Source organism: Strix aluco, chromosome 12, assembly GCF_031877795.1.
Source record: "Strix aluco isolate bStrAlu1 chromosome 12, bStrAlu1.hap1, whole genome shotgun sequence".
Lineage (NCBI taxonomy): Eukaryota > Metazoa > Chordata > Aves > Strigiformes > Strigidae > Strix > Strix aluco.
The window spans coordinates 22,997,445-23,021,741 of NC_133942.1; the positions used below are offsets into that span (position 1 = coordinate 22,997,445).

At 38.7% G+C, this 24,297-nt stretch overlaps 1 protein-coding gene across 3 annotated transcripts in view; it reads left to right on the forward strand.

The window, feature by feature from the left end:
- The window catches only part of SECISBP2L (SECIS binding protein 2 like), a 31,160-nt gene extending 11,834 nt beyond the window's left edge, over positions 1 to 19,326 (forward strand). Inside the window, exons 3-18 of one of the 3 annotated variants that reach the window (XM_074838079.1) lie at positions 360 to 684; positions 1,196 to 1,331; positions 1,702 to 1,931; positions 2,016 to 2,040; positions 2,812 to 2,948; positions 4,826 to 4,957; positions 5,505 to 5,588; positions 6,663 to 6,830; positions 6,997 to 7,138; positions 8,781 to 8,950; positions 10,159 to 10,291; positions 11,260 to 11,422; positions 12,112 to 12,332; positions 12,973 to 13,127; positions 13,590 to 13,809; positions 14,778 to 19,326. In XM_074838079.1, the coding sequence (XP_074694180.1) occupies positions 360 to 684; positions 1,196 to 1,331; positions 1,702 to 1,931; positions 2,016 to 2,040; positions 2,812 to 2,948; positions 4,826 to 4,957; positions 5,505 to 5,588; positions 6,663 to 6,830; positions 6,997 to 7,138; positions 8,781 to 8,950; positions 10,159 to 10,291; positions 11,260 to 11,422; positions 12,112 to 12,332; positions 12,973 to 13,127; positions 13,590 to 13,809; positions 14,778 to 15,451 (3,115 nt within the window). In that variant the 3' untranslated portion in view covers positions 15,452 to 19,326. The remainder of the gene's footprint in view (positions 1 to 359; positions 685 to 1,195; positions 1,332 to 1,701; positions 1,932 to 2,015; positions 2,041 to 2,811; positions 2,949 to 4,825; positions 4,958 to 5,504; positions 5,589 to 6,662; positions 6,831 to 6,996; positions 7,139 to 8,780; positions 8,951 to 10,158; positions 10,292 to 11,259; positions 11,423 to 12,111; positions 12,333 to 12,972; positions 13,128 to 13,589; positions 13,810 to 14,777) is intronic. The other 2 variants (XM_074838080.1, XM_074838081.1) reach the window with 2 other exon arrangements.
- The last annotated feature ends 4,971 nt before the right edge of the window (positions 19,327 to 24,297 follow it).

Here is a 24,297-nt window from a genome sequence, read left to right on the forward strand (position 1 = left end):
GGTTATATGTGTTTTCTGAAACAATGAAATTGTAATGGATCTGAAATACTTGTCAAAGGAAATGCCACATTTTATTTGTAAGCTTAATACTAGAAATTTAATAAGTTTATACAAATGCAAGATCAACAAAGATATTTATTTTGCACTTGAATGTAATGTGAGCTTGTGGATCATTTAATTGGCATCTCTAAGAAGTCCTAATAAATTTAAGTTCAGTTATTAAAAGCTAGGAGCTCATGAAACAAATGTTGTAGTTATTTGGTTCGTTGTTGGCATTATTTTAAGGGAGTGGTAGAGGTCTGAATTTCCTTGAGAAGGGAAACTTTACTGAGCAGTTGTCTTTCCCTTTGATTTTTCAGACAGTTTCCATTATACAACAATGACATCAGATGGCAGCAACCCAACCCAAATCCTGCAGGACCATACCTTGCTTATCCTATAATATCTGCACAACCACCTGTTTCTACAGAATATACATACTATCAGCTGATGCCAGCGCCATGTGCTCAGGTCATGGGTTTCTATCACCCTTTCCCTACCCCCTATTCTGCACCCTTTCAAACAGCAAATGCTGTAAATACAGTTACTACAGAGTGCACTGAGCGTCCCAACCCGTCAGGCCAGGTCTTTCCATTGTCCAGTCAGCGGAGCAGAAGCAGTAACAGGGGACCAGTCATACAAAAAGTAAGTCCGTTTTTAATACGGTAGGTAGGACTGTGTAAGTAAAATGTCTTTATACAGGAAGCATGCATCTCATTTGAGCAAGAACAGGTATGTCAGTAGTATCAATGGAAGGAAAGGTGTTAATCAGAGGGTAGCAAAACTCTGTCTATAGAGATATTTTGTGTTAAAATACTTGGTGAGTTTATAAAGCCTGCAAGTATAACATGGGAAACGCCCTTCTGCCTCTGTGCTAGCTTGGTCTGAGAGCTTAGAATTGCTTCATTAAAGAACAAAGGAAGTATACCTATACTTTCTTTAACTTTTTTTGACACTTCCACATAATAAAGAGTTCATGCAGAAAATACTGCAAAGAGCTTAATAAATCAAGTATTCTTATGAATAGTTCCCTTAATCTCTTGTCTTTAAACATGTGGCTTCTGTAGAGAGCATTAGAACTTTTAATTGCTTTGATTACAACTGTGAAGTCAAATCATATGACTTGTATGTATGTGTGGCTAATCTTTTAAAACAGCAACAACAGTTACAGACACATGTAAAAAACAAACGTCCTCCGGTGAAAAATGTCGCCACTCAAAAGGAGACTAGTTCATCAGGTCCTGAGAACAGATCAAGGATTGTTTTGTTGGTTGATGCATCCCAGCAAACAGGTAATTTCTTTCTTGTGTTCTGTGTGTGCAAAATAACTAGAACTACATGTCAGTTGCCATCTTTCCTAAAAGAGGGTGGACCTGGTTTAGATGTGGCTTTAAAGATAAATCTTTGCAGATCAAAAAGATAAAGAAGAAAAGGTGCTGATGGTTGCAGAGACCTACTCAATGTATTACATTATAACGTTGCAATGATGGTTACTGGTTACTCCTGCAGAGACTTTGCCACTGTCAAAAACAGACTTTGACTATTATTAATAGTTGGACCTAGACATAATGTGTTTAAATTCAATGCTATTATGACATGTAGGTTTTTCATGTCTTTTAAGAATTCCTGCACAAGTAATCATATTTTTATTGCTTTTTGCAGACTTTCCTTCAGATATAGCTAATAAGTCACTTTCTGAGAGTGCCTCTACAATGCTGTGGAAATCAAAAGGCAGGCGCAGAAGAGCTTCTCACCCTGCTGCCGAGTCCTCTAGTGAACAGGGCGCAAGTGAGGCAGACATTGACAGTGACAGTGGCTATTGTAGTCCTAAGCATGGAAATAACCAGGCTGCAGCCATGGCTTCAAGAAATACAGATTCTTGTGCGATGAATGTATGTAAATATAACTGAATAACTTAATTATATTTGTATCCTACAGACTAATCAAAATTACTAAAAACTTTTTTTCCTTTTCAGGTTGTCGAACCATCAATAAATACAAGTAAGCATTGTCTTAGCTGGTGAGCTGTTTAAAATTTGGCTGGGTCACTTTTGTATTTTAGCTTTACGTTTTGCTAGGAATTGCTTCTCGATCTACTTCCAACATGCTACTCTAACTGATCAGATACTTCTGAAGATATGTCTTTATTATGATTTCCACGACCTCCACCAAGACCCCTGTTAAATGTTGTTAAATGAACAAGTGTATAAATAGCTATCACTAATGATTTATCGACAGCTGCCTTTCTTTAAAGGATTAAAAAAGCTAGAGATTCCAATGGAAGCATTGAGACAAAAGCTGTGCTTCTGTTATATTTTATTCTCAAGCTTCCTTACCCTGTTGGACTGCAGTTCATACCTGGGTAGTAATAGAGCCAAAGAGTTCTCATTCTCTATTTGAGAAGTACTAATGCTTTTTTAGAAGCTTTAAAGAAATACTGTAACACAAACAAATATTTTGGTTAGCCTGGTAGTAGTGGGTAATGCTAGTGGCTATTATTTATGACTGGACCAAAACTGGCATGGATATGAACCTGAGATTGCCTTTGTCTGCCTGCTTCCTGATGACCAGTTGTTGGCAGTTTGAATGTCTGTCATCTGACGCATCTATAAAGGCAATTCTGTGAACATCTGGAAATAGTTACAGAAGTAAATATTGTCAGAGGAGAATCAGACTTTCCCAGAGAGCTTTACTTGCGTTAAAATTGTGCCCCTGGCTCTGGTGGCATATGTATCATTATGACATATTCTGTCATACTAATTCATTTTTTAGTAGATGGTGTTTCTTTTTCAGCTGGTATAAGTTGGACTAATGTAAGTTCCCAGGCAACGCAAAAAAAACCCTGGATTGAAAAAACTCAGACATTTTCTAGAGGTGGAAGACAAGCTGAGCAAAGAAATAGTTCACAGGTATGTTGTTAATGGTTCTGAATTTAAGTATTCTGTTTCTTGTAATATATGAAAATAAAGAGTTTGAAATTGATTATGAACTATTCTTTGTATGTTAATATTATATAAACAGTGAATGAAAAGTGTAGAAACTCAGTCTAAAAGTTCAGTTGCACATTTCTACCTTGTATGTTTCTTGAGTTAGCACTAGATCATTTTATATATATATATACACACACATACATAAAATTTCATGTACTTGGCAATCTTCTGCCTATGGCCTGTTCTTTATATGTATCCACCTAGGAAGAACATTGCATATATAAAGTAATTTGTGAAATGAAGACAGTGTGGGTGTAGAAAAGTTAGTTCAGTGTTTGACCCATTCACACTTCAGAAGAAAAAAAATTCTCAAACTTTCTAAAGAAAGATTCTGATGTGATGGTGAACTAGAATCTTGTGTTCTCACTCCTGTTGTCTTTGAAACTTTCTTTAGATTTATATTAGCATACCATATTTTTAGCATTTTTATTATTAATAAATGAATTAAAGTTGTTTTATGCTAGAACTTGAAGAATGTTTCTGTGAAACTTCCTTCAAGTGGGACAGGATTTCTGTAATTAGTATGTGAGAAGGTGACCTTCCTAATTTTGATAGTCTAATTTTATTGGGTGGGGGGGTGATGGTGGTGTGTGCAGAGGAGGGACAGAGAAGGCTGAAACATCTGACTTTGCTTAAACACAGGTTTAGCTTGAATTCAGTTACTGGAGACAAGAATAGTTGAGCTTGAAGTAGAAGCTTTATCACAGATGTGCCTGCATGCACAGATACATGTGAGCTGGCTTGCCCAGTTTAGTTTTTTACATGGAGTTGTTAATTTGTCTTGAATCTTCCCGTTTGTTATTCATGGGTTTATTATATAAAGAAGCTCATTGATGCTCATATCTGCAGTGTAGCAGTTCTGAATCTTTTTATAACCTGTAGTCAGATCGGAGGCTTTTAGAAGCCACTATTTGTGTCTTATGGCATTGGGAGAGTAGGAAGAACCAGATTTCCTTTCATCCAGTCACAGTTTAGACTCTAAATCTGGCAGTTATTTTAGATATTTAAAAACAAAGCTGGCTCAAAGAGTTTTAAATAAGGCTTCCCCAGCCAAATACACTGTACCTCAAGGCAGAATTGTCCTAGAAACTATTTTCCTTTGAAACTAAATTTGTACCAGGTCTGTAAGAAATTTTCTTGAGAAATACATTAGTATGAGGGATCCAAAATTTGAGATTCAGATCATGCTTTGCTTTCAGCCAACCAGTCTTGCACATGGCTTTCCACCAAACTTTCACATAATAAACAAAAGAATGTTTATACCACTATACCAAGGTCTCTGGTCCTTAGAGAACTCTATGCCTGTGCAATGTCATAAAACACATGTTGAAAAGGCAATAATTGTATGGAGAATAATTATGTAGTGGCAGAAAGTTATTTTTATTGATCATGGTTACAGATGTTTCTCAGGATTTGTGTCTGAGTTGCATAGAGTCACTACCAGTTCTTGTGGTTTTCTTCATGTTTCGCCAAAAGGTCCCTATTTTTTTAAATTAGAAATTTTAAGGTGAATGTATAGAGATACTGTATTTGGCTTGAGCAGGTAGGAATACTCTGATACTCTTTGTAGAATGTTTGTGCAGGTTTAAAGAAAAAAAACAAATGCACACACCCCCCCGCCAAACCAACCGACACCCCCCCTCCAAAACCACCAAAGTACAGCTTATTAAATGTAATTCTGTAAAAACTTGTACCACCTTAGGGGCTAACTAGCAGACATGAGAATGCTTCACGTGTGCACACACATCTTGAAAAACTAAAAATTGCAGAATGCCAATCACGTTCATTATTTTCAGTCCGGTTTCAGATGCAGAGACCACAGCACGTCTTCAGAAAGAAGGCAGAATTTGCAGAAACGACATGAAAAACCTCTAACTACAAACCAGTCAAGCAGAACAGAGCAGAGTCCTGAACCTCTGTATTTTGAGGTAGTGTTGTATGGGAACTGTTTCTGTGTGATGCACGTTGTGTGTGGAACAAGTGATGTTTTCAACAGGGTGAAGTTGGAAAACATCTGACTCCAAAAGATGTATAGTATAGTGCGATAATAATTATTATATGATGCTTTCATTGTGTACATACAGAGACTTGTATTTGGGTGTTGTGGACAGCGTAAGAATTTAAAACTATCAGTGACTGACAAATTGGATAAGCAACTTTCAAGTAACTTTTTCTGTTCACTTGCAAACAAGAATTACTGTGTTCTCTAGTCTATCCCCTCTCCCATCTAATTGTAATTGGATTTCTTTTGTATAAGACATTAATAAACTGGTTTTTTTTTAAAAAAGGTTGTTCAGATACAGAAATGCTTTGTTAATTTTTCTTAACTTTCTATTTGTGTCACTTTTAAGCACTTCTGGCTTATTTTGGGACTTCAGGATTAAATTCATTCTTCTAGTTTCAGCCATTTCAGTTGATGCTTTTCATGTGCCTTTTGGTTCCATTGTCTTCATTCTTAATTTGTGTATTGTTTAGGATGAAGATGAATTTCCAGAGCTAAATAGTGACAATGGCAGCAGCAAAAGTAGTAACATCCAGCAAAAGATTTCACCCAAAGTAGTACGTAATTACTTTGTTTTACAATGCATTTTTAAGTTAAGTTTTTTAAGACTACTTGATTTGTGTATTTTTTTTATGAATCTCTGCTACAATACTTATAATGTGGTAATGATGATGGTCTAAGTGTATTTGCATTACCAGTTTTGGATGCTGAAGAAATGCCAGTTAAGTTGTGCAGAGAACCCATCTTTACAAAAAGACCGGTTTTTGTCTGCAAAGGAGATTAACAAGTGAAACTAAGATATATATGATAGACACTTAAAGTCAGAGAATATCCCAAGGTGCAAGGGACACATAAGGATCACTGAGTCCAACTCCCAGTTTTTCCATCATCACTGATGGCTTCTCATGAGTGTTGTGCTTTTTTGAAGTTGCATGCTAAATTTTGGATGAACAGTAGATACAACAGGAATTTTTTTGAGATTAAAATTAGTTTTGAGGATTATCAAGCTTTCTTTGTCTTAATATGTAAATTACATCCTTGTTATCCTTTCTGACTCAAAGGGCTTGCATTCATACTGATGCTTTGATGCAGGCTTTTCTTAAAATTGTTAAATCTGCAATTATGTAGCAATGGTGTTGATTTTTCAAAATAACTATAGTTTGTGTAGTTTATTTTGAAATGAAAATAAGCTAAACTATCTCCTTTAAGGCTGTAGAAACAGTTGTTGGAAAGATGCTCTTTTTAATACCTGATCTACTTAAATATTTATTTTGTCGCAGAACCGTACATACAGGCTACTAAATCTATTTGGCTGTTTTCCAGGAAAGTAAAATTCTACATGAAGTCTTTGCAGGGAGGAGAAAAAAAACACTCCCTTATTTAGCAATCAGGCTAGAAAACCTTCTGAAGGCATAACTGGAGATAAATGTAATAGTTTTGCCATACAAAAAGGAAATATATATAAGTTTCTAGTTTTATTACCTTACTGTGTCATCTAGCTGTACTTAATTGGGATGTCATACTGCTGACCGAAGCAGTGGTTCATTTGGTTTCTGGAGTGCCATGTTTTCCTGTGGTCTTGAGAGAAAGGTCTTTAATTGTGTTTTTTTTCATTTTGTTTAAAATCCTAGTTGGATGACTTGCCAGAGAATTCTCCAATCAATATAGTCCAAACTCCAATCCCCATTACAACCTCTGTACCAAAGCGTGCAAAAAGTCAGAAGAAGAAGGCCTTGGCAGCAGCACTTGCAACAGCTCAAGAGTATTCAGAGATAAGCATGGAACAGAAAAAACTTCAAGTGTGTAGTGCTACATGCCCCCACCCCACCCCCCCTCAGTTGGTAAAGAGGAGTATCAGTTAGCTGTTGCTCATCTTTATTCTGTAATAGTAAAACCCTCCTTGTAAAGAATGTTTTGCAGGCACTATTTCTTTATATTTATCAGCATGTGATGTTCATGTTGTAGGAGGCTTTATCAAAAGCGGCTGGAAAGAAGAGCAAGACCCCTGTTCAGTTAGATTTGGGTGACATGTTAGCAGCTCTTGAAAAACAGCAGCAAGCCATGAAAGCTCGTCAGATCACCAACACCAGGCCCCTCTCATACACCGGTATTTCTAGTCTGCTTGACTGTTGCTGAATGCATTTTGTGACAATATAAATGGGATTGATTTGAGCATCTTAAATACGTTTTTTTTCCTGTCAAGCTTTAGTTTTTTTAATACAAACATAATAAAAACCTGGGAAGACTTTCTTAATCCATTTCTCAAAAAATTCACCTGTGTTGCCTGCCTCTGAGCTGCAGTATGCAATGGTGAAAGTCTGTGTAGAACTGAGGACAAACTTCTCACAAAAGATCTACTATTCAGAACTCAGGATTCATGTCTTGAGAGTAATTTAGTGCTGAAATTAGTATGTTTGTCTTGACCCAATACAGTTCTTTTCACGTCTACTACAGAGATGACAGAATTCTCTGTGAAAGCAGCTCAGAGAGGATGCCTGTGACTATGATACAGAGGGATACCTCTCCAGGATATTCGTCCCACCTCTACTGGTTATAGTTTAGGGCCTCCTGACCCAAAACTTTCTCAAATTAAACTTGTTTCTTAAACTATCCATCGTTTCTATCACATGTTTTTACTGTCCATAAGGTCCAATGGCAGTGAATTACAACCTTACTACATGCTGTGTGGAGAAAGCTCCTTCCTTCTATTGGGATGGGGGTTGGGAGATTTTGTACCCCACTCATAATTTCGTTAGCTTTCATAGCCTTTGTATTACAAAGACTGAGCAATCATTCCCTGTTCTCCTTCTCTATGATTCTTAGAGGTATGTCATCTCTTTTCTAGTCTGAAGAGTCCTAGGCTATTTAGTTATTCCACTGTGGAAGTGTGTCTTTCCCAGTAATCCGTATTGCTTTCTCTGTACCTTCTTGTAGTTCTGTTGTATCTTTTTGGAAATAAGGAAGATCAGACATGCACAGAATATTGTTATAGTTCATCATGAATGTATGCAATGGCTTAATTATGCTTTTTTTTGTCCTCTATTTCTTTATCAACACTTAAACTAGCTTTTTTAGTGCTTGCTGCTAATACGGAATTTATGCTTTTGTAGTTATCTGTTATAACCCATGAATCTCATTCCTGAGCAGTAGTATGTAACCTAGAGTCCACCGTTATGCACATAGTTACCATTTTCCTTCTTGTGTGTTGCTTCATTTACCCACCTTGAGTTTCAGCTATGTTCAAACATTAATTAAAGTTGGTGAGGTTATATCAAACAAAGCTCAGCAAAGAACAGTTGGCATTTCCATTGGAGACCACATTCGTTTTATTTTTTCTTGCAGAAGATAACTTAACTACATGCTGCGCTCTCTCATCCGTTTTGTCCTGTCAATTAATCAAGTCTCTGACAACTGAAAAATCAATGTTTGGATAAATATTTGCAACTTATCTTACTATTATCATTTTACTAGTAAAGCTACATGTAGTCATTTGAGAGAGATCCCTTACCAGTATTAAAGTAATTCCTTTCCTGGAATCCATAGCTTCCTAAAATATGAGGCTAAGTTGAAGAAAGCTTAAAACCATCTGGAAGCAACAATATCTGATGACGTAATTTTCCTGTCATTATGAGCTGCTTTTTTCCAAGGAAGGAAAATGTACTTTGAGAGTTCATCAGTGGAAATTCTGAAAACAGTGTTGAAATAAAGCTGACATGTCTTGGTGAAACTAATACCTTTCTTGTATTTAGTTGGCAGTGCTGCTCCCTTTCATACCAAAGAATCTGCCAACAGAAAGTCCTTAACAAAGGGACAGCCGTCTATGGGTTGCCTTAATCCTTTGGATTCAACTGCCCCAAAAGTGAAAAGAGGAAAAGAAAGAGAGATTGCAAAACTGAAACGCCCTACAGCACTTAAAAAGGTAAACATGTCAACCCTGGAGTGTTGTGACCCACACTCATACTTCAAAAATAAAACCTGACATTTTCTTACTTGAGGACTAGTGACCATGAGCTTCTCCCTCTAGTTCCTGTTACACTGATGTCCTGTCCTTTGGATCTAGGCATGTAACATAACTTTTATACCCCCATAATTAGTTGAAGGTGATACAGATCTAGCTCAATGCGGATTGCAAGGATTTTTTTAAACTACAAGCACTAAGATATGTGGGAAAGCTTGCATAGTTTTTCCATGTTGTGGAATCCTAGTTTGTAGTGCAGTCTAGTATGCTAACCTTAAATTTTCCTACTATTTTTTTTTAGAGGTGGGTATAGAACTTGAAGTAAACCCATGATTTTTAACTGAGTAAATTTAGAAGTAATTGGTTGTATATATCTATATACATGCACACATAAAGTAGGTATGTACACAGAGAATACTGTATGTATAGAAATTGGGAGGTAAAATACCAAAAAACTAGCCCTAAAAAAGAAAGTGTGAAAGCTTTTCACACTTTTTTTTAAAAGCCTGTACTCAGGCACCACATTTCTTGACAAGATCACTTTGATATGGGCAGTTAAAATCTGGTAAAGCTGTGTTTGTACAAAGGTTGGTTTTGGTTAAGTTGCTTCCCCCCTGCCCCCAGCAATCTTTTTTTCTGTCTTATCTATGATCTATCTGAGTTAAGAGAAATTCACAGCTACCTGTTCAGAAAAGTTTTCTAAATTCCTTGTTGTCAATGCCTTTGTTCATATTTATCATAGTAATACCAATATATCCATGACCACTTAACTTTGCACTTTCCTTTCTTTTATAAAAAGGATTATACCTGTTGTGGTGCTTCAGAGATGACTAGTATTCTTGCATAAGGTGTTGGTTTTTTTTTTTTCCAGGGGTGGGGATGAGGAATTGTTAATGTGTTATGTATCAAGTTGTGAAAGTACTTAATACTTAAATTGTTGAAAGCACTATTTATGTAGAAGTATGAGAGTATTGAGTATACCATTGGTAAAATGCTGGAATGAAATCTTTGTAATCAGAGGAAGCTGAAATGATTTCAGGGTTTTCTATACTGGCATGTGAGTAGAAAGGTTCAAAACAACTTGGTTTATTTTGTGTTCAGTCAAATGGACATTTTTCTTTACAGGTATCTAACTTTCAGATGCTGATAGCTATTGGTTTTGTTCTTAGATTATTTTGAAAGAGAGAGAAGAGAAGAAAGGCCGTTTAACAGCTGACCATAGCCTTCTGGGATCTGATGAACAGAAAGAGGTTCATATAAACTTGACTGCTGATCAGTCTCAGGAGCTGGCCTCTCAAGAAGGTTGGTCTCTATCTTGCTAGTCCCTCTTCCCCCCCCAAGTTGTACTATCTGCTTGTTTTAATATTTTGTCTTTTTATGCAACACAATATATTGATATCTTTAACAGTTTTTAACATTATAAAATACTAGAAAATGTAACCCTCCTCTTCTAAAAAGGTTTTGTCTGTCCCTCAGTTGTAGAAAGCTCAGACAGTGTGGGTTTTAAGTATGTAATCTCCATACAGCCCTTCAATTAATTTCTCTTGAGTGAATGTTCCCAACACATGTCAGAGTTGATAGCATTTTTGATAAGCGGACGAAATGTGACATATTGTCAACCATGCCATGTTGATCACAGTGCTTTTTAACGATGAGCATACTAAAAGTTTTCCAGATATAGAAGTTGCAAACTGTAAATAAGGTTTTCCAGTTTGTTGAACACTCTTGTCAATCAGCTGCAATGTCAGGACTGTCAATTTGCAGCAACAGCTCTGAGCAACTGGGGAGCTCCAAAGAATTCAATGTTGATGTGTGGGTGGGGGGAGGGGGTGGAGGAGGTGTCCATCAAGATTCCAGATGTACTGCTTCAGAACCTTTCTTCTGAATGACCTGACTGAAGATAAAGTGTGAAAACTTTAAATATTCTAGGAATAAGTTAGTTAAATATTATGTATAAAAAATAGTCAAGAATTATTGAAAGAAGTTGTAGCATTTAGGCAGGTTTTCTGTTCTATTTTCCAAACTAAGCTCTAGATTTTTTTTTTTAAATGAATATTCAAATATTGCTTATTTACCCAATCCATGCTGAGTGTTGGGTATGTGCTTGTTTTGTTTTGCCCCCTCTCAACTACCCCTCCAGGGAAGAATACTGGTTAGTGTTTTCAGAATGTAATTTGGAAAAAGCAAGGGAGTGATACATAAGAAGTGTGATGGTGTTTCTTTTATGTTAATGTCTTTGAATTTTATCATTTTTCAAAACTGTCTTTCAGAAACTGGACTAAGTATGCCTAGTGATACTTCACTTTCGCCAGCAAGTCAGAATTCTCCATACTGCATGACCCCAGTGTCGCAGGGGTCACCTGCTAGTTCTGGAATAGGCAGTCCAATGGCATCTTCTGCAATAACCAAAATTCACAGCAAGAGATTCAGAGAGTAAGAGTTTTTCAATATTAATATAAGTTCCAGGCTTGCACTTCAGTCACTGTCATCTTTTAAGTGTGGATAGGTTTAGTAGGCTTAGGAGGAGCTTAGTGAACATAAGCTATCCTTTCATCAATAGAATTTTCTGCAAGTGTTTTTTTTGTCTGCCATAGATGGATTGCTCTGTGTGTGTGTATATGTATGTACACACATGCACTTTAGACTTTCTTTGGTTGCTGCAACAAACAAGCTAGGTGGAAATATTCTGTAAAAAAACATTTTTAAAGGAGGGCATGTATACTTTGGATGGGAGAGGAAGGAATACTTACGAATGCTGAAAATACTCTAATAGTCTTATTACATTACTGCTTTTTTTTATTAAAGTATCTGTATGGAGTACCAAATTAAGGAAAAGAAAAGTTGCTTGTGGCACTTAGTGGAGTATTTATTTGTATTTTTTAATATTCTTCTTGACTGACTTCTTGACATAAGGGATGTTACTGGAAACAAAAATGTTCTCAAGATGTATTTTTAAGTTATAGTATAGTCTGATTTCTAAATCCTTTTAATAACTAAGAGTTTTTAATAAAAGCTTTACTAACTGTTCTGAGGAAGTAAAGTTATTTGGTAAAAGAAAAGGCTCACTGAAATAGTATTGATTATGTACTATGCTAATATTTTATGTTTTTTTGAATTGACAGATACTGTAATCAAGTTCTAAGTAAAGAAATAGATGAGTGTGTGACACTTTTATTGCAAGAGCTTGTCAGCTTCCAGGAACGGATTTATCAAAAGGATCCCATGAGAGCTAAAGCAAGGAGAAGACTTGTTATGGGGTTGCGTGAGGTTACTAAGCATATGAAATTAAACAAGATCAAGTGTGTAATCATATCTCCCAACTGCGAAAAAATCCAGTCAAAAGGTATAAATGATAAAACAAGTGGTGCACTTAACTGTTTGCAGTTTTCTTGTGCTGATTAGCAAGATTAGAAGCATTTTTTTAGTTACTATGCATGACGTAACACTTCCAGGATCAGTTGTGTAATTCACTCCACATTTCATTCTCTTTTACTCCATTCTGGAAGAAACTTGTTCACAAGGGTCGAAAAGCTTAAAGAAGAATAGATTTTATAATGCATGTGATAGACTTAAGTTTTATTTCATTCAGTCTAATACACCCAGAGTCTTGAGCCCTGGGTGCCCTTAAGGAGGCTTCATTAAGAGGAATGTGAATTGGTTAGTTAACCAACCCAATGCATTTTGCCATAAGCAGAAATATGAACAGAGGCTTCCTGACATGTGAGAAGAGCTTTGCTCAAGAAAAGAGCTGTGAAAAATTCTGGTTGTGTGCAGGACTGACAGAGAATACAGAATATCGCCTTGATCTATACTCGCTCACTATACTTGAAACGTAAAGCTTGTTATCCTCTAGGACATAGTAGCTGGTGATTGTGCGTATTGAAGTTTTACTGACTAACTACAATTATAGTGGGATAGAGTTGTGTCATGCCACACTATGACTTTAACTGACCAGATGTCTATTTAAAATTGCTTTCTTCAAGGTGGACTAGATGAGGCTCTATATAACGTAATAGCCATGGCACGGGAACAAGAAATTCCTTTTGTCTTTGCTCTTGGCCGTAAAGCTCTTGGCCGTTGTGTGAACAAGCTGGTTCCTGTTAGTGTAGTGGGTATCTTCAACTACTCAGGTGCTGAGGTGAGTAATTCCATTCACATAAATGGCTGGAGTAAACAATTATGTTCCTTGTAGGTAAGAACTGATTTGGCACGGAGAGCACACCGAACTAATACGCCTTTGATAATGACCCTGGCTTGATCTGTACTACGGTGTGGTTTTCTTTTAATTCAGTATTTACAGAACTGAGAAACTGTGTTGAAACATTTTGGTTGCAACATCTCTGTAGCTTTCGGATAGACTTAAATGCCATCTGAAATTCTCTGGAAGGCTTAAGACTCTAAGAAAAACAGTATCTTTAAGTACATGTCCTCAAAGTTGCATAAACATGAAGTGGTGTTCTTTAATACAGAGAGGAACTAATTTTTAGTTGAAGTAAAGGTTAAGGCTCACTGTGTGGTATACCTTTGACTAAAAGGAATAGTTTAAAGTGGAAATTATTAGTAAGAACTACTGATGATAAAAACTTGTCTTCATACTTAGGACCTATTTAACAAGCTGGTATCACTGACTGAAGAGGCCAGAAAAGCATACAGAGATATGGTTGCTGCAATGGAACAGGAACAGGCAGAAGAAGCCTTGAAGAATGTAAAGAAGACCCCCCATCATATGGGTCATTCTCGTAACCCATCTGCAGCAAGTGCTATCTCATTCTGTAGTGTTATTTCTGAACCCATATCTGAAGTGAATGAGAAAGAATATGGTAAGTGTGTTAAAACGTACTTTTGTAACTAGAAGCTGGAATTTTCCAAATGCTCCTTATTGCAAAATGTAGCTAAAAAGACAGTATTTCTTCATAATTTACAGTAATCTACAGTTTTCAGGGATAAGAGAAAATTGGTTAGTCTTCAGGTAGTTTTGTAAGTAATCTTTTTCCCTGAGCTATATTGAAAATAATTTTAATTTCTAATCCTCAGAAGTGTTACAGTTACCTAACATCGGTGGAGGTGGCTTCTCCAGTTTTATCGAACTGGTACCAAACACAATTGATTATATGATTGAGGAAGAACTAATGATAGAGGGTAGGAATTAAATTATTGCGGTCTCTGAAGATAGGACAGGTAGCTTAAATTTTGAAACTTGAGATGGCAATGATTCTAGTGTGAGCAGAACATGAGTTTATTTACCCAGTTGCTTAAGCCCAGATGACAGACGGGGTAAAAAGGAGAATGCTTGTTTGAAGTCAAGACTTCTTTTTTAGTGTTACGGTGAATTAAAAAGAATACTATCTTTGGTTAATTCTTTAGTGGTGTCTCAAAATTACTCCATTTGCTACACATTTTTTTGAAAAATCCTTAAACAGGTCAACTTAATCCTGTGGCAATTTTCAGCTTCTAATTTATATTTGAGAGTGACTTCTTTGACTACATTTGCTGTTACATTTGGTGCTTTCACAGTTTACAGAAAAAAAATGAAGTGCACTAACTTTCAACTTTGTAATGTCTGGTTTAGGATACTGTAGAAAAACCAAAAGTTATTCACAGCTCTTTGTGTTGTCTCTCCCTTTCCCTTCTTCCCCCTTTTTCTAATTGAAATTTTTCTAGCAAGCATAGAATAATATTAAAATTATTAGCTCCTGTTGCTATTTAAACAATTCTGGGCTGTTCAGGAGAAGTATTTTTATATAGAAAGAATTAACGTTTCTACTTAAACTTCTTTTGAAACTTGTAGAAACAAACTGGAGAAATATGGTGGAAACATCTGATGGGTTAGAAACCTCTGAAAATGAGAGAGAATCCTCATGTAAGACTGCGGTACCAGAGAAAGCTGGTAATGGTCAAATTGAAAAAGCCACTCTTAATAAACAACCACCTCTGGCTACAACTGGCACTACCTCAGCAACAAATCCTGGAAAATCCACACCAGGTGACAAAGATGAGGTGAAACCAGATGACAATCTGGAATGGGCCTCACAGCAGAGTACAGAAACAGGATCACTGGATGGCAGCTGCCGAGATCTTTTGAATTCCTCCATGACCAGTACCACCAGTACTCTTGTACCAGGAATGCTAGAAGAGGAGGAGGAGGAAGAGGAAGATGATGATGAGGACTATGCCCATGAACCAATTTCTGTAGAGGTTCAGCTTAATAGCAGAATTGAATCTTGGGTTTCAGAGACCCAGAGAACTATGGAAACTCTTCAGCTTGGGAAGACCCTTAGTGGTGCCGAAGAAGAAAATGCAGAACAAAGTGAAGAGGAAGAAGTAGAGACTTCTGAGCAGGCTGATCCGGTTACTGATGGTGAGGAATGGACAAATGATAAGCACGCAAGTAACACTCAACATAAACCTACCATCTGCAGTTCTTTGAATAAAGAACACACAGATTCCATCTATATGCCGTAAAAATAAGCAGCAACTCAGGAACTTTTTAGAAATTCTATTAAAACTAACTGTTGTAAAGGTTGCAGCCATGATTTCATATGCTTCATCTCAACATTTTGCACTGTTAAACATTTAATATGTGTATTTAATTCACAACGATATTTTTGTAGCTGTTACTTGTTTTGATTTAAAAAACTAGCTTAGCTTTTAATCAGTATTTGTTTCCCAGAATAGAAACTGTGTGGAAAATTTGTCAGTAAGTATTCATTTGATCTTTTGTAAAAGGAAACATCTTGTAACTGACCAGTTTTAAGCAAAATTCTTTTAAGATGTGACTGACTAGTTCATTTTTCAAACAGATAACCTATATTAAATTACCAACGCTTTACATTGGTGTTATGCCAGGCACGTCAGTGTATTTGGTCGTGATTTTCTAGTTCTTTCTAGAAATAAAAGTAAAATTTTGTTTCTCTCTTTAAAGAAAAGCTAGAAAACCCCATTTGCAGTCTGAATGAAAAGTACATAGTAGAGAACTATATGCATGATCCTTATACTAAGATAGATGCAGCTTTTTCGTTGGTCTCGTGAAGGCATATTTAAAAAGCTGCTGATAGTTGAGATGGTTACAATAAACTATAACAACTTTGATTCCAGAAAAACTTTAAACCAGAGGGATATAAGTGATATTTGGGGTTGGGTTTTTTTTTTTTAACAAGGTGGAAATACTGCATAAAAAAAAGGAAAGAAAACAAATTCCCCATGCTCTTCACAGTTGCTCTCTGCCAAACCACACGCAGTGAATCATTAACCATAATCCCTATCCAGGGCTTTTAGTAAACTGATGACTTCCTCTTTCTCCTGTCACTTACCTCAGGAATGCTGTTTTGCATATTGTAAGTGCATAACATTACAAAAAGCAAGAATAATCCTTTAACATCAAGTGTGAATGACATGGTGGCTCAGTGTATCTACAAGTTCATCTGCATGCTTTGATTCTGGCCACCCTGCTGTTGAGTTGAGGATGTATCTTAACAATTCTCACTCAAAATGTGACCTCTTTTTGTCTGTCCTCAGTTGTAGCACCTTTAGGAGTTGACCTCTAGAGTAGAAAAGGAAGTAGTTATTCCAGGAAAGGAGGAAGTGCCCTATAGTATGGGGAGGTATTTTGGTGGTTCAGAGGTGAAAAACAAAAATATGTCCTGCTTGGAAACATACATCTTGCTAGAGAATTGTTTCGTGTTTTGTTCTGAATATTGATAGAAATCTATTAACTGATTATGAATTAATTTCAGATTGAAGATGGAGTATGTGTCTAAACACTGCACGTAAGGAGTCTGTTTTCCATCTTTGTCTTGTATTGGCAAGGGATGTACTGAAACTGCCAGCAGCAGGAGCTTCACTACAGGAGTAGCCAAAGAATAACTCACGTGAATAACACTTTTATAGCAAACGTATGTTTCTTTTAATTCCACTTAATTTTCCTTGATCACTTATATCAAAATGCATAACAATCCTCTGGGTAGGCTGAAAACCACGAGAAATGGATAGCTTAGTTGGGTATTTAGTCCACACTTATTGATATGGGACCAACGCTTATAGTACTAGTGATGCTGGCATTTTAAGTTGCACTGGGAAAATACGACTCCAGGTTTAGAAATCATCTACCCCTGGGTGTTTTTTGGATGCTAAATGAGAATAATAGAAACTGTGTGTACCATGTAAATAATGCTTTGATAGGTATAGGCATAGCAAATGCTGTGTAGATAAGCAGTATAGAGAGAGCTGCTAGGACAACTGGCTGTTCTGTCACGTTCTTAGTTCCTTAATGTAATCTTCCTAGGTATTAGAACAGGCATTTTATAGGAAAACAAAGACTAAGGAATGATGCCTCCTGAATGTTAAACCTTTTACTGTATGTATGTTTTGAAAGAGTTTTTGCTTTAGGAAATGATAAGTGTTTGAACTGCTGACAAGCAAAACTTGCCCTTGGATGTGTAAGCACATGTCTCGACGCCAGCTGAGATCAGTGTATACACTGAGGGCAAAACTTCACCAGAACATCAAAAAACAAAGGTGTTTGTAATTTTTCCGTTTGCTTTTTCAGTGCCAGTGATTCAAATAACTTTTGATCTTGAAGTATTAACATCAAAAGCGCATCTTTTTTATATGTCTTTTCTGAACTTGGACTGTCATTTTAAAGTTTTCTGACATTTATATCAAAGAAGTCTTGTACTATTCAGCCCACTATTTAACTGCAATTTTGCTACAGGTTTAATAGAGTTCTTGAAGGTGATATAGCACTTCTAATATCTCTCAATTTGCCAGCAAATAAGGAACTAGTCTCTTTTTAACATGTGGCAGATCACCCTTAGAGGGGCAAACTGAAACTGAGTAAATGAAACTGGTTTTAGTGCTTCCTTTTTGATAAGCTGGGAATGAGCAATAACTGTGAGAATGAAATTGCAATTCCTTTGGGAGTGATCCATTTGCATCTAAATTAGGGAAGTTCCTTGCCACTTGAAGCACTTGAGGAGAGTATCTCACTGTGGTAATTTTGATTGTTATCACCAGAATTTAAAAAGAAAGCATACAAATGTTTTACAATACCATGATTTTTTTAAAAAGTAGCTGAATTTCTATTTCGGTATAGAAGTATGCAGTTTATTATACAGGTTGTTACTGTCCCCAAGAAAAGATGTTTCTGTAGTTATAGGTGTATAGATATTTTTGTTGTGAAAATAATTATTCGGAAAACAAATCTACTTTTCTTAAGACATTCTTTATAGAAATGATTTCACCGCTTAATTTATCTGGTAAAATAAAAAACAATGTTATCTGTGGTAGGGGTAGGGATCTTTAAAACTGATAGAGGTGGCTATGTATACAACCTATTTATATAAATACTTTAAGTATCTCTGTCAATAATAAAATATGGATTACAAATCTGTAAAAGGGAAAAATTCTGAAGAACTTTTGTCCTTAACTGGACCATGTAACAATGCCTGGGTAAGGTTAAGGGCCTGATCCTGCTAACACACGCTTAAGAGCATTAGTTCCACTGGCTTCAGTCAGTGGCCTGTTTATCTGCTTAAGTTGTGTGCAGGTATTTGTGGGATGGTAGCTAAACAGTGACAGAGGGTATTGACCTGTGTTTTAAACATTCGTTATAGAAGATGTTCAGTAATGCACTTGTTGGTGTTCTGGTAAAGATAAGAGGTGTCTTTATGCTCATTTGGGTGGGTGGGAGCTTACACAATGTGATTCTGTCCAGTTCTTTAACACAAGCTTAAATTTTAATAATGTTACTTTACATATGTAAAAAAGTATTATTGTTTGAAAAGCTGCTGTTTGCTGAAACTGTCATCAAGTATTTCCTGTGAAGTTGTGCCAACTAATGAAGCTATTGAGTTGATTTCAATGTTAGCCATTTAAAAATTAGACATGACGATTTGTTAACGAAACAAAAACCAGCAGAACCAAGCCATAGAAACAAGTAACGTGGGGTTTCTACCCACCCTGCCACACACAAGGAAATGTGAGAATGTCTAACTTGAAACTTCCTTGCCAGTTAATGGTAACACTGAAAGTAGAAACCCTGTTGGCACAGCCCACCTTCCACGTGTTCATGAATAGTTCATATATTTCTTTTAAATAGATTCTAATAAGGAACGCTGTTTAATCGTTGATGTCTTAAAATTTATAGTAATATTTAGGTTAAAGCAGTAGAAAAATCATTATGAAATACAATATGAAGGTTTTTGTTCCATTTCTTTTTTGCTGTATGAAGGATAATTGTTCTGTCTACCGTACTTTCTGGAGTAATAACAGCTTTTTTGCACTATGTAAATACTAGTGGGGATTCTTCCATAACTAATAAAAATGATTGTAGAAATTTACGGCTTTATTACAGTGCTGTGTTTGTTCACAAACGCTTTATCCTGAGTCTGTAAATGCTGCCCTGGCACCACGGGAGATGGGGAAGGTCTGTGTTACACCGTGCTTGGCCGCAGAAGCCACGCGGTGGCTCCTTGCCTCGGGCTGGGGGTGCCCCGGGCCCCAGTGCAGGAGCTGAGCCCCACCAGTCACCTGGACTGAATGGTCACTGGCAGAGACCCTGAGGAGAAAAACAGGATTAGCAGAGGATTTCTCACATTACGGAGTCCAGATCCCTGTCATCATGCACCATCTCAATGATGACCAGAAAAATTTTACTTAGAAGAATCTACCATTCTGCAGAGACCATGGGACTGAACTAGGTCTGACATAGAGTTGGAAATTACTTTTTACTTAAGAGCAAATGAGTAAGAGTAACCACAGGCACCTTCAAAAACTAGGATTTCTTGCATGCTGCTAATGTATGAGAATTAAAGTTGACCTCCTTTATTGTTATCCTAGTGCATGAAGTCACCTTTGGAAAATAACACGAAGTTCTCAGCATGTTGTCCCCTGTTCTCCAGTGACTCACTGGTAACTGCTCACGCTTCCGTGGCTCTAGTAGCAGTGTCATTAACTGGTTTTGCAACTCCCACGTGTGAGAATATTTGTAGCAATTCAAAAAGGATACAGCTTCATCCTGTAACTTTTGAGTTTTCTATTTATGTGCATTAACTTCATGTTTCAATTCTGCTATTGCAGTTGCCTTCTGTTGAGGGTGCTTGTTATAAACCTTACTTTGTAGGTGCTATCACTTGCTGTCAGAATTACTCCTCACATCTGGCTTTTGCCTGTGTCATCTTAACCTGATATGAATTTTTGCAAAGTACAAAATAGTAGGTGGCACCATGTGACTTGTGCTGTGGAAATGACAAGGAAATTAATTACCCCAAAGCCTTACAAACTGTATTTTCTTCTCTCTCCATTTCTTTACCATTTAAAAAAACACTAGCTGTTTTGTAGTGCCCTTGAAGAAAGTTCCTTGCCTCTATTGAGAATTTTTTAATGGTACTTTGCATTGCTGCACAAAGAAGAACCACCACAAGAAAAAAATTGCTCCTTCCCTTGCTGCTGCACTGAAGTTCCTACAAGCAGCACTAGCCCTGCCTGCACTCCGAGAGCAGCCTCAGCTCTCGGATACCAGGGTTACAGGGACAGGGCTGGAAGCTCGTGAATCCGCGTGTCTGTAATGCGTGGAAAAACCCCAGTCAGATAAATTGCACTACTTATGCAACAAAGATTGGTTTTTGGATTTGCTTTCAGATTTTTGGGGTCTCTGTGTATAAAAGGTAGGGATTTTTTTTTAATTTTTTTTTTTGTCCAATACTGCTTTAAAAAAAACCCCAACAAACCCTAAAGGAGCTGATGCAGCTGAAGACTGTTTACCTTTTGGGGTCTTTTATGAGTTAGCAAAATGCAGGGAAGACTAATCTGGAATGTACTTTTTGGCAACAGCTACAGGCCCCTGGTACACTCGTAGCTGTTAAATGAGTTTTCCACTGACGCTTGGTGAGCGCTCTCTTGTGAGGCGGATGTGTGTGGGTGTCCATCTGGACGCTATCTAAAACGCCCAGCTATCACAGTGTTGTTTTCCAAGTTTTCCAAGAGTAGTACTTAAATGAGTAAAGAGGAATTTAGTAATCATGTAGCACTGATAACAGACTTGCTTGTAGAAAGGGAGATGGGGAGGGGGGCACAGAGTAAACTGCAGTTCCCACAGTTATCTGTGTGGCAGCTCTGCTTGGGCGCAGGTTCCTCTGGAGGCTGTGGTAGCACCACGCACGCAGGCGTTGGGCCTGTATTTATTGGGAAAGTTAACAACAACTTTGTGCTTCTATAAGGCTTTATGCCTCTATATAGTAGGTTACTCATTTCTTGTAGAGTTATAAAGCAACAATAAATACTGAAATTTTAAACTTGTGGGAGTGTTACACATCATCTGTCTCCTGTTGGGTGGCATCTTTAAGGGAAAAAAAGCTAAACAGAAGTTTAGAGCATTAAACTCTTCACAATGCATTTCCTGAAAGAGAAGGAGGCATTTTCAGATGCATTCTGCCCCTGAGAGTATTGTTCCAAACTGTTGTGGCTTTACCAGCTGCACTTGAGAAGGTAAGTGCCCCTTCTGCCATCGACTGCCTTGAGGAGTAAGTGAGAACTGGAGAGGCGAGGATGTTTGGCAAAGAAGCTGTGGGTAGCAAGAACTGGAAGAAGCTCCTCTTCCTCATGGAGGGATGTTGACTGTAGAGGAAGGGAGAAAATTAACAAAAGCAACTGGAAATGCCCCAACATCAAGGTTTCCTTCCTGATTTATGACAGCCAAGTTAAAGACAACCACCTAAGGACAGAAGCAGGAGCTGCTGAGTGAGGGTATGTCCTTAAGTGTTTCCCTGGGTGGTCTCTGCACAGCTAAGGAGACACTGGGGAGAAGTTCAACTGTGTTGTGGGATTTATTCTTTTCAAGTCTGTGTTAGAGGATTGCCCTACAAAAATATATCTTTAAGGTGAATTGCAGAAAAATATGTTCCCTGCCTGCTACTGCATGGCTACCAAGGCCTGTGATGCCACTGAAGCGTGACTGCTTCCAACTTCCTTTTGAGCTGACAGTAGTTTTGTGGTGCTGTTGCTGAGACTTGTTTCATGTGGTGGGTAATTCTGCAGAGATGAAGCTTTAGGCTACTTAGGCTGAAATTTGTCTTTGTATCCCTCCTGCTGCGGGGCTGCGCTCAGAGCTGGAGCCAGGCACTAGATGCTTAATCTGCTGTTGCTTTCAGCACTTTGTGGTACAACAGACATCAGATGATGCTGGGTTTTGCCCATGGCCACTTGGCCTCCTCGCAAGTAGTGCTGAGGCCGGCCAGCAAGTGCTGCTGAATGTATCTTTGGTCTCTTGGTGTGCAGATGTCCTTTCAGAAAGCAGTGGTTAGGGCAATATGTTGTTTTCTGATGGCTTGCAGCAGCTCTGACAAGCTCAGATGTGTTCAGTACGTCCTTGTTGAGCACGCAGAGGCTGGCATCATCCACCTTGCAGAAGGGACAGCCATGGCGTGGGTCCCCCAGCTGTGCTCTCCTCCAGTGTTCAGCTCTCACCTCTTCTCAAGTGCTGGCGATAGCCTGGGGCATGTGGGGTTTATCTTTGATGTCTGCTTTCCCTCAGAGCTGCAAGGACTGGTTTTGTGCTGACTGTTGAGCAACTTCTGTGCCCTTGCACAGGAGTCTCCAGCTTTTTGCCCTTCCCCTCTGCTATGGTGCAGTCCTGGTGGAAAAGGCAAAGCCCAGCAGTGTTTGAAGGAGGACGTGGTGGTGTTACCAGGCAAAGAGGAGGTGAAAAGGAAGGGCATGAAGCACATCCAGCTAAACCCTGTTGCGTGCCATGCTGGGTCCTTCCACTCACATGCTCAGCTGTAAGGATGCGCCCTTTGCCCAGGCAGAGCAGCCCTGACTTCTGCTGTCTTATCCCAGCCCCGTTCTGCTGTCTTGTAGCTGTCGTTGTGGACAAAGCAACCTTGTTATATAGGGTTAAACTGGGCTGAGCAAAAAAAAAGGCGTGGTGCCTAAAAGGGAAATTGCAATTTGTCTCTAAATCACCCTAGGACAGGGTTTCTGGGATTAGCACTGTTGGATTCTTCAACCTAGAACAGAAAAGCAGCTATAGTCTAATCTCTGACTCTGCTTTTGTAGCCAGGGCCCTGCCTTTGTCCTCTTCAAACCCATTAGCTCTCAGCTCTGTGGCTCTAGCCCATGCAAACCCCTTCCGACTCTCCTGAAAAGTAGGAGGTGGGCTGCAGTTGTCAAATTTGCCTGGTTTTAACTCATTCAGAACAAGGGAAAGGTACCTGTAGGAGATAAAATAGTGAGAATGATTCAATATGTGGCAAATTCTCACAGTTGAAATGAAACAGTGGCTGTGTGTGACTTTTGCTAGTGCAAATAAGCGTGCTCCAGGGCTTCCCAAAGGTACCTGCCACCACCTTGCCGGTTACGGGTTTTCCTGGTGTTCTGTAACACTGCTGATTTCTGCCAGCATCAGCCAGGCGTGTCAATGAGGAAGGAAGGCGGATCAGCTCGGTGCACCTTAGCATGAATTAACTCTGCTGTTGCTATTTATACAGGAAAAAAAAAAATCCCCCGTTTACTCCACGTTCTACCAGAAACGCCAGTCTCTGTCGTGCCAGTTGCAAGAAGCACGTAACAGCTTCCTCTGGGCTCCTGCAAGAGTGCAACTGCTTTTCAGGTGAGCGACAGCTTCACTCCCTGTGCTGCCCACACGCACTCCCGGTGCAAGACTGCTGAGCTGGCTGCTCTCTTCTGAATTGGTCCCCAGTTGGCCTTGAGCTCTCCTGTCACCGGTGAGCACCATGTGCACATGTCCCGGCATCCGCCTTCCCTGGCCCCCACGCTGCAAGGGGCAGCTGGTGGGGAGGTGGTAACTGCCTGCAGGAGCTGTGATCCCACAGCCCCAAGTCTGAAATGGTGTCACTCCCAAGGGTGCCCCGGGGGGGGCTTCTGGGGTTCCGGGCTGACACTGCTGTTCCTGCCGCAAAGGCTTCCTGCAGTGATGCTGGTGAAGTGGCTGCTGCTAGCTCGCCTCCATCTCTGCAGCTCTTTCAGAGGGGTGTTAGAGGGGGCTGGAGCTGGTTAACTGCTTCCTCCTGCGCCTGTGTAATGGTGCCCTGTCAATGGGGTTACACCTGCCGAAGGTCCTGTCCCCTGTGACAACACATGACAGGGGGCTGCTCACATCAGTTTTTCATGCAGCATATTTGAGGCTGAGAGACTGTTTGGGGTTGTAAGCAGGGTGTGATGGAGAGTTTGGGTGTGATGGGGCTGGTAACATAGCGACCGAGGGAGGTTTCAGCTTCTAACTGTGCATCAGAAGAGCATTCCCACGTTGCCTGAGAAAATGCTCACGGCACAGCCCTTCGGCACCATGCGCT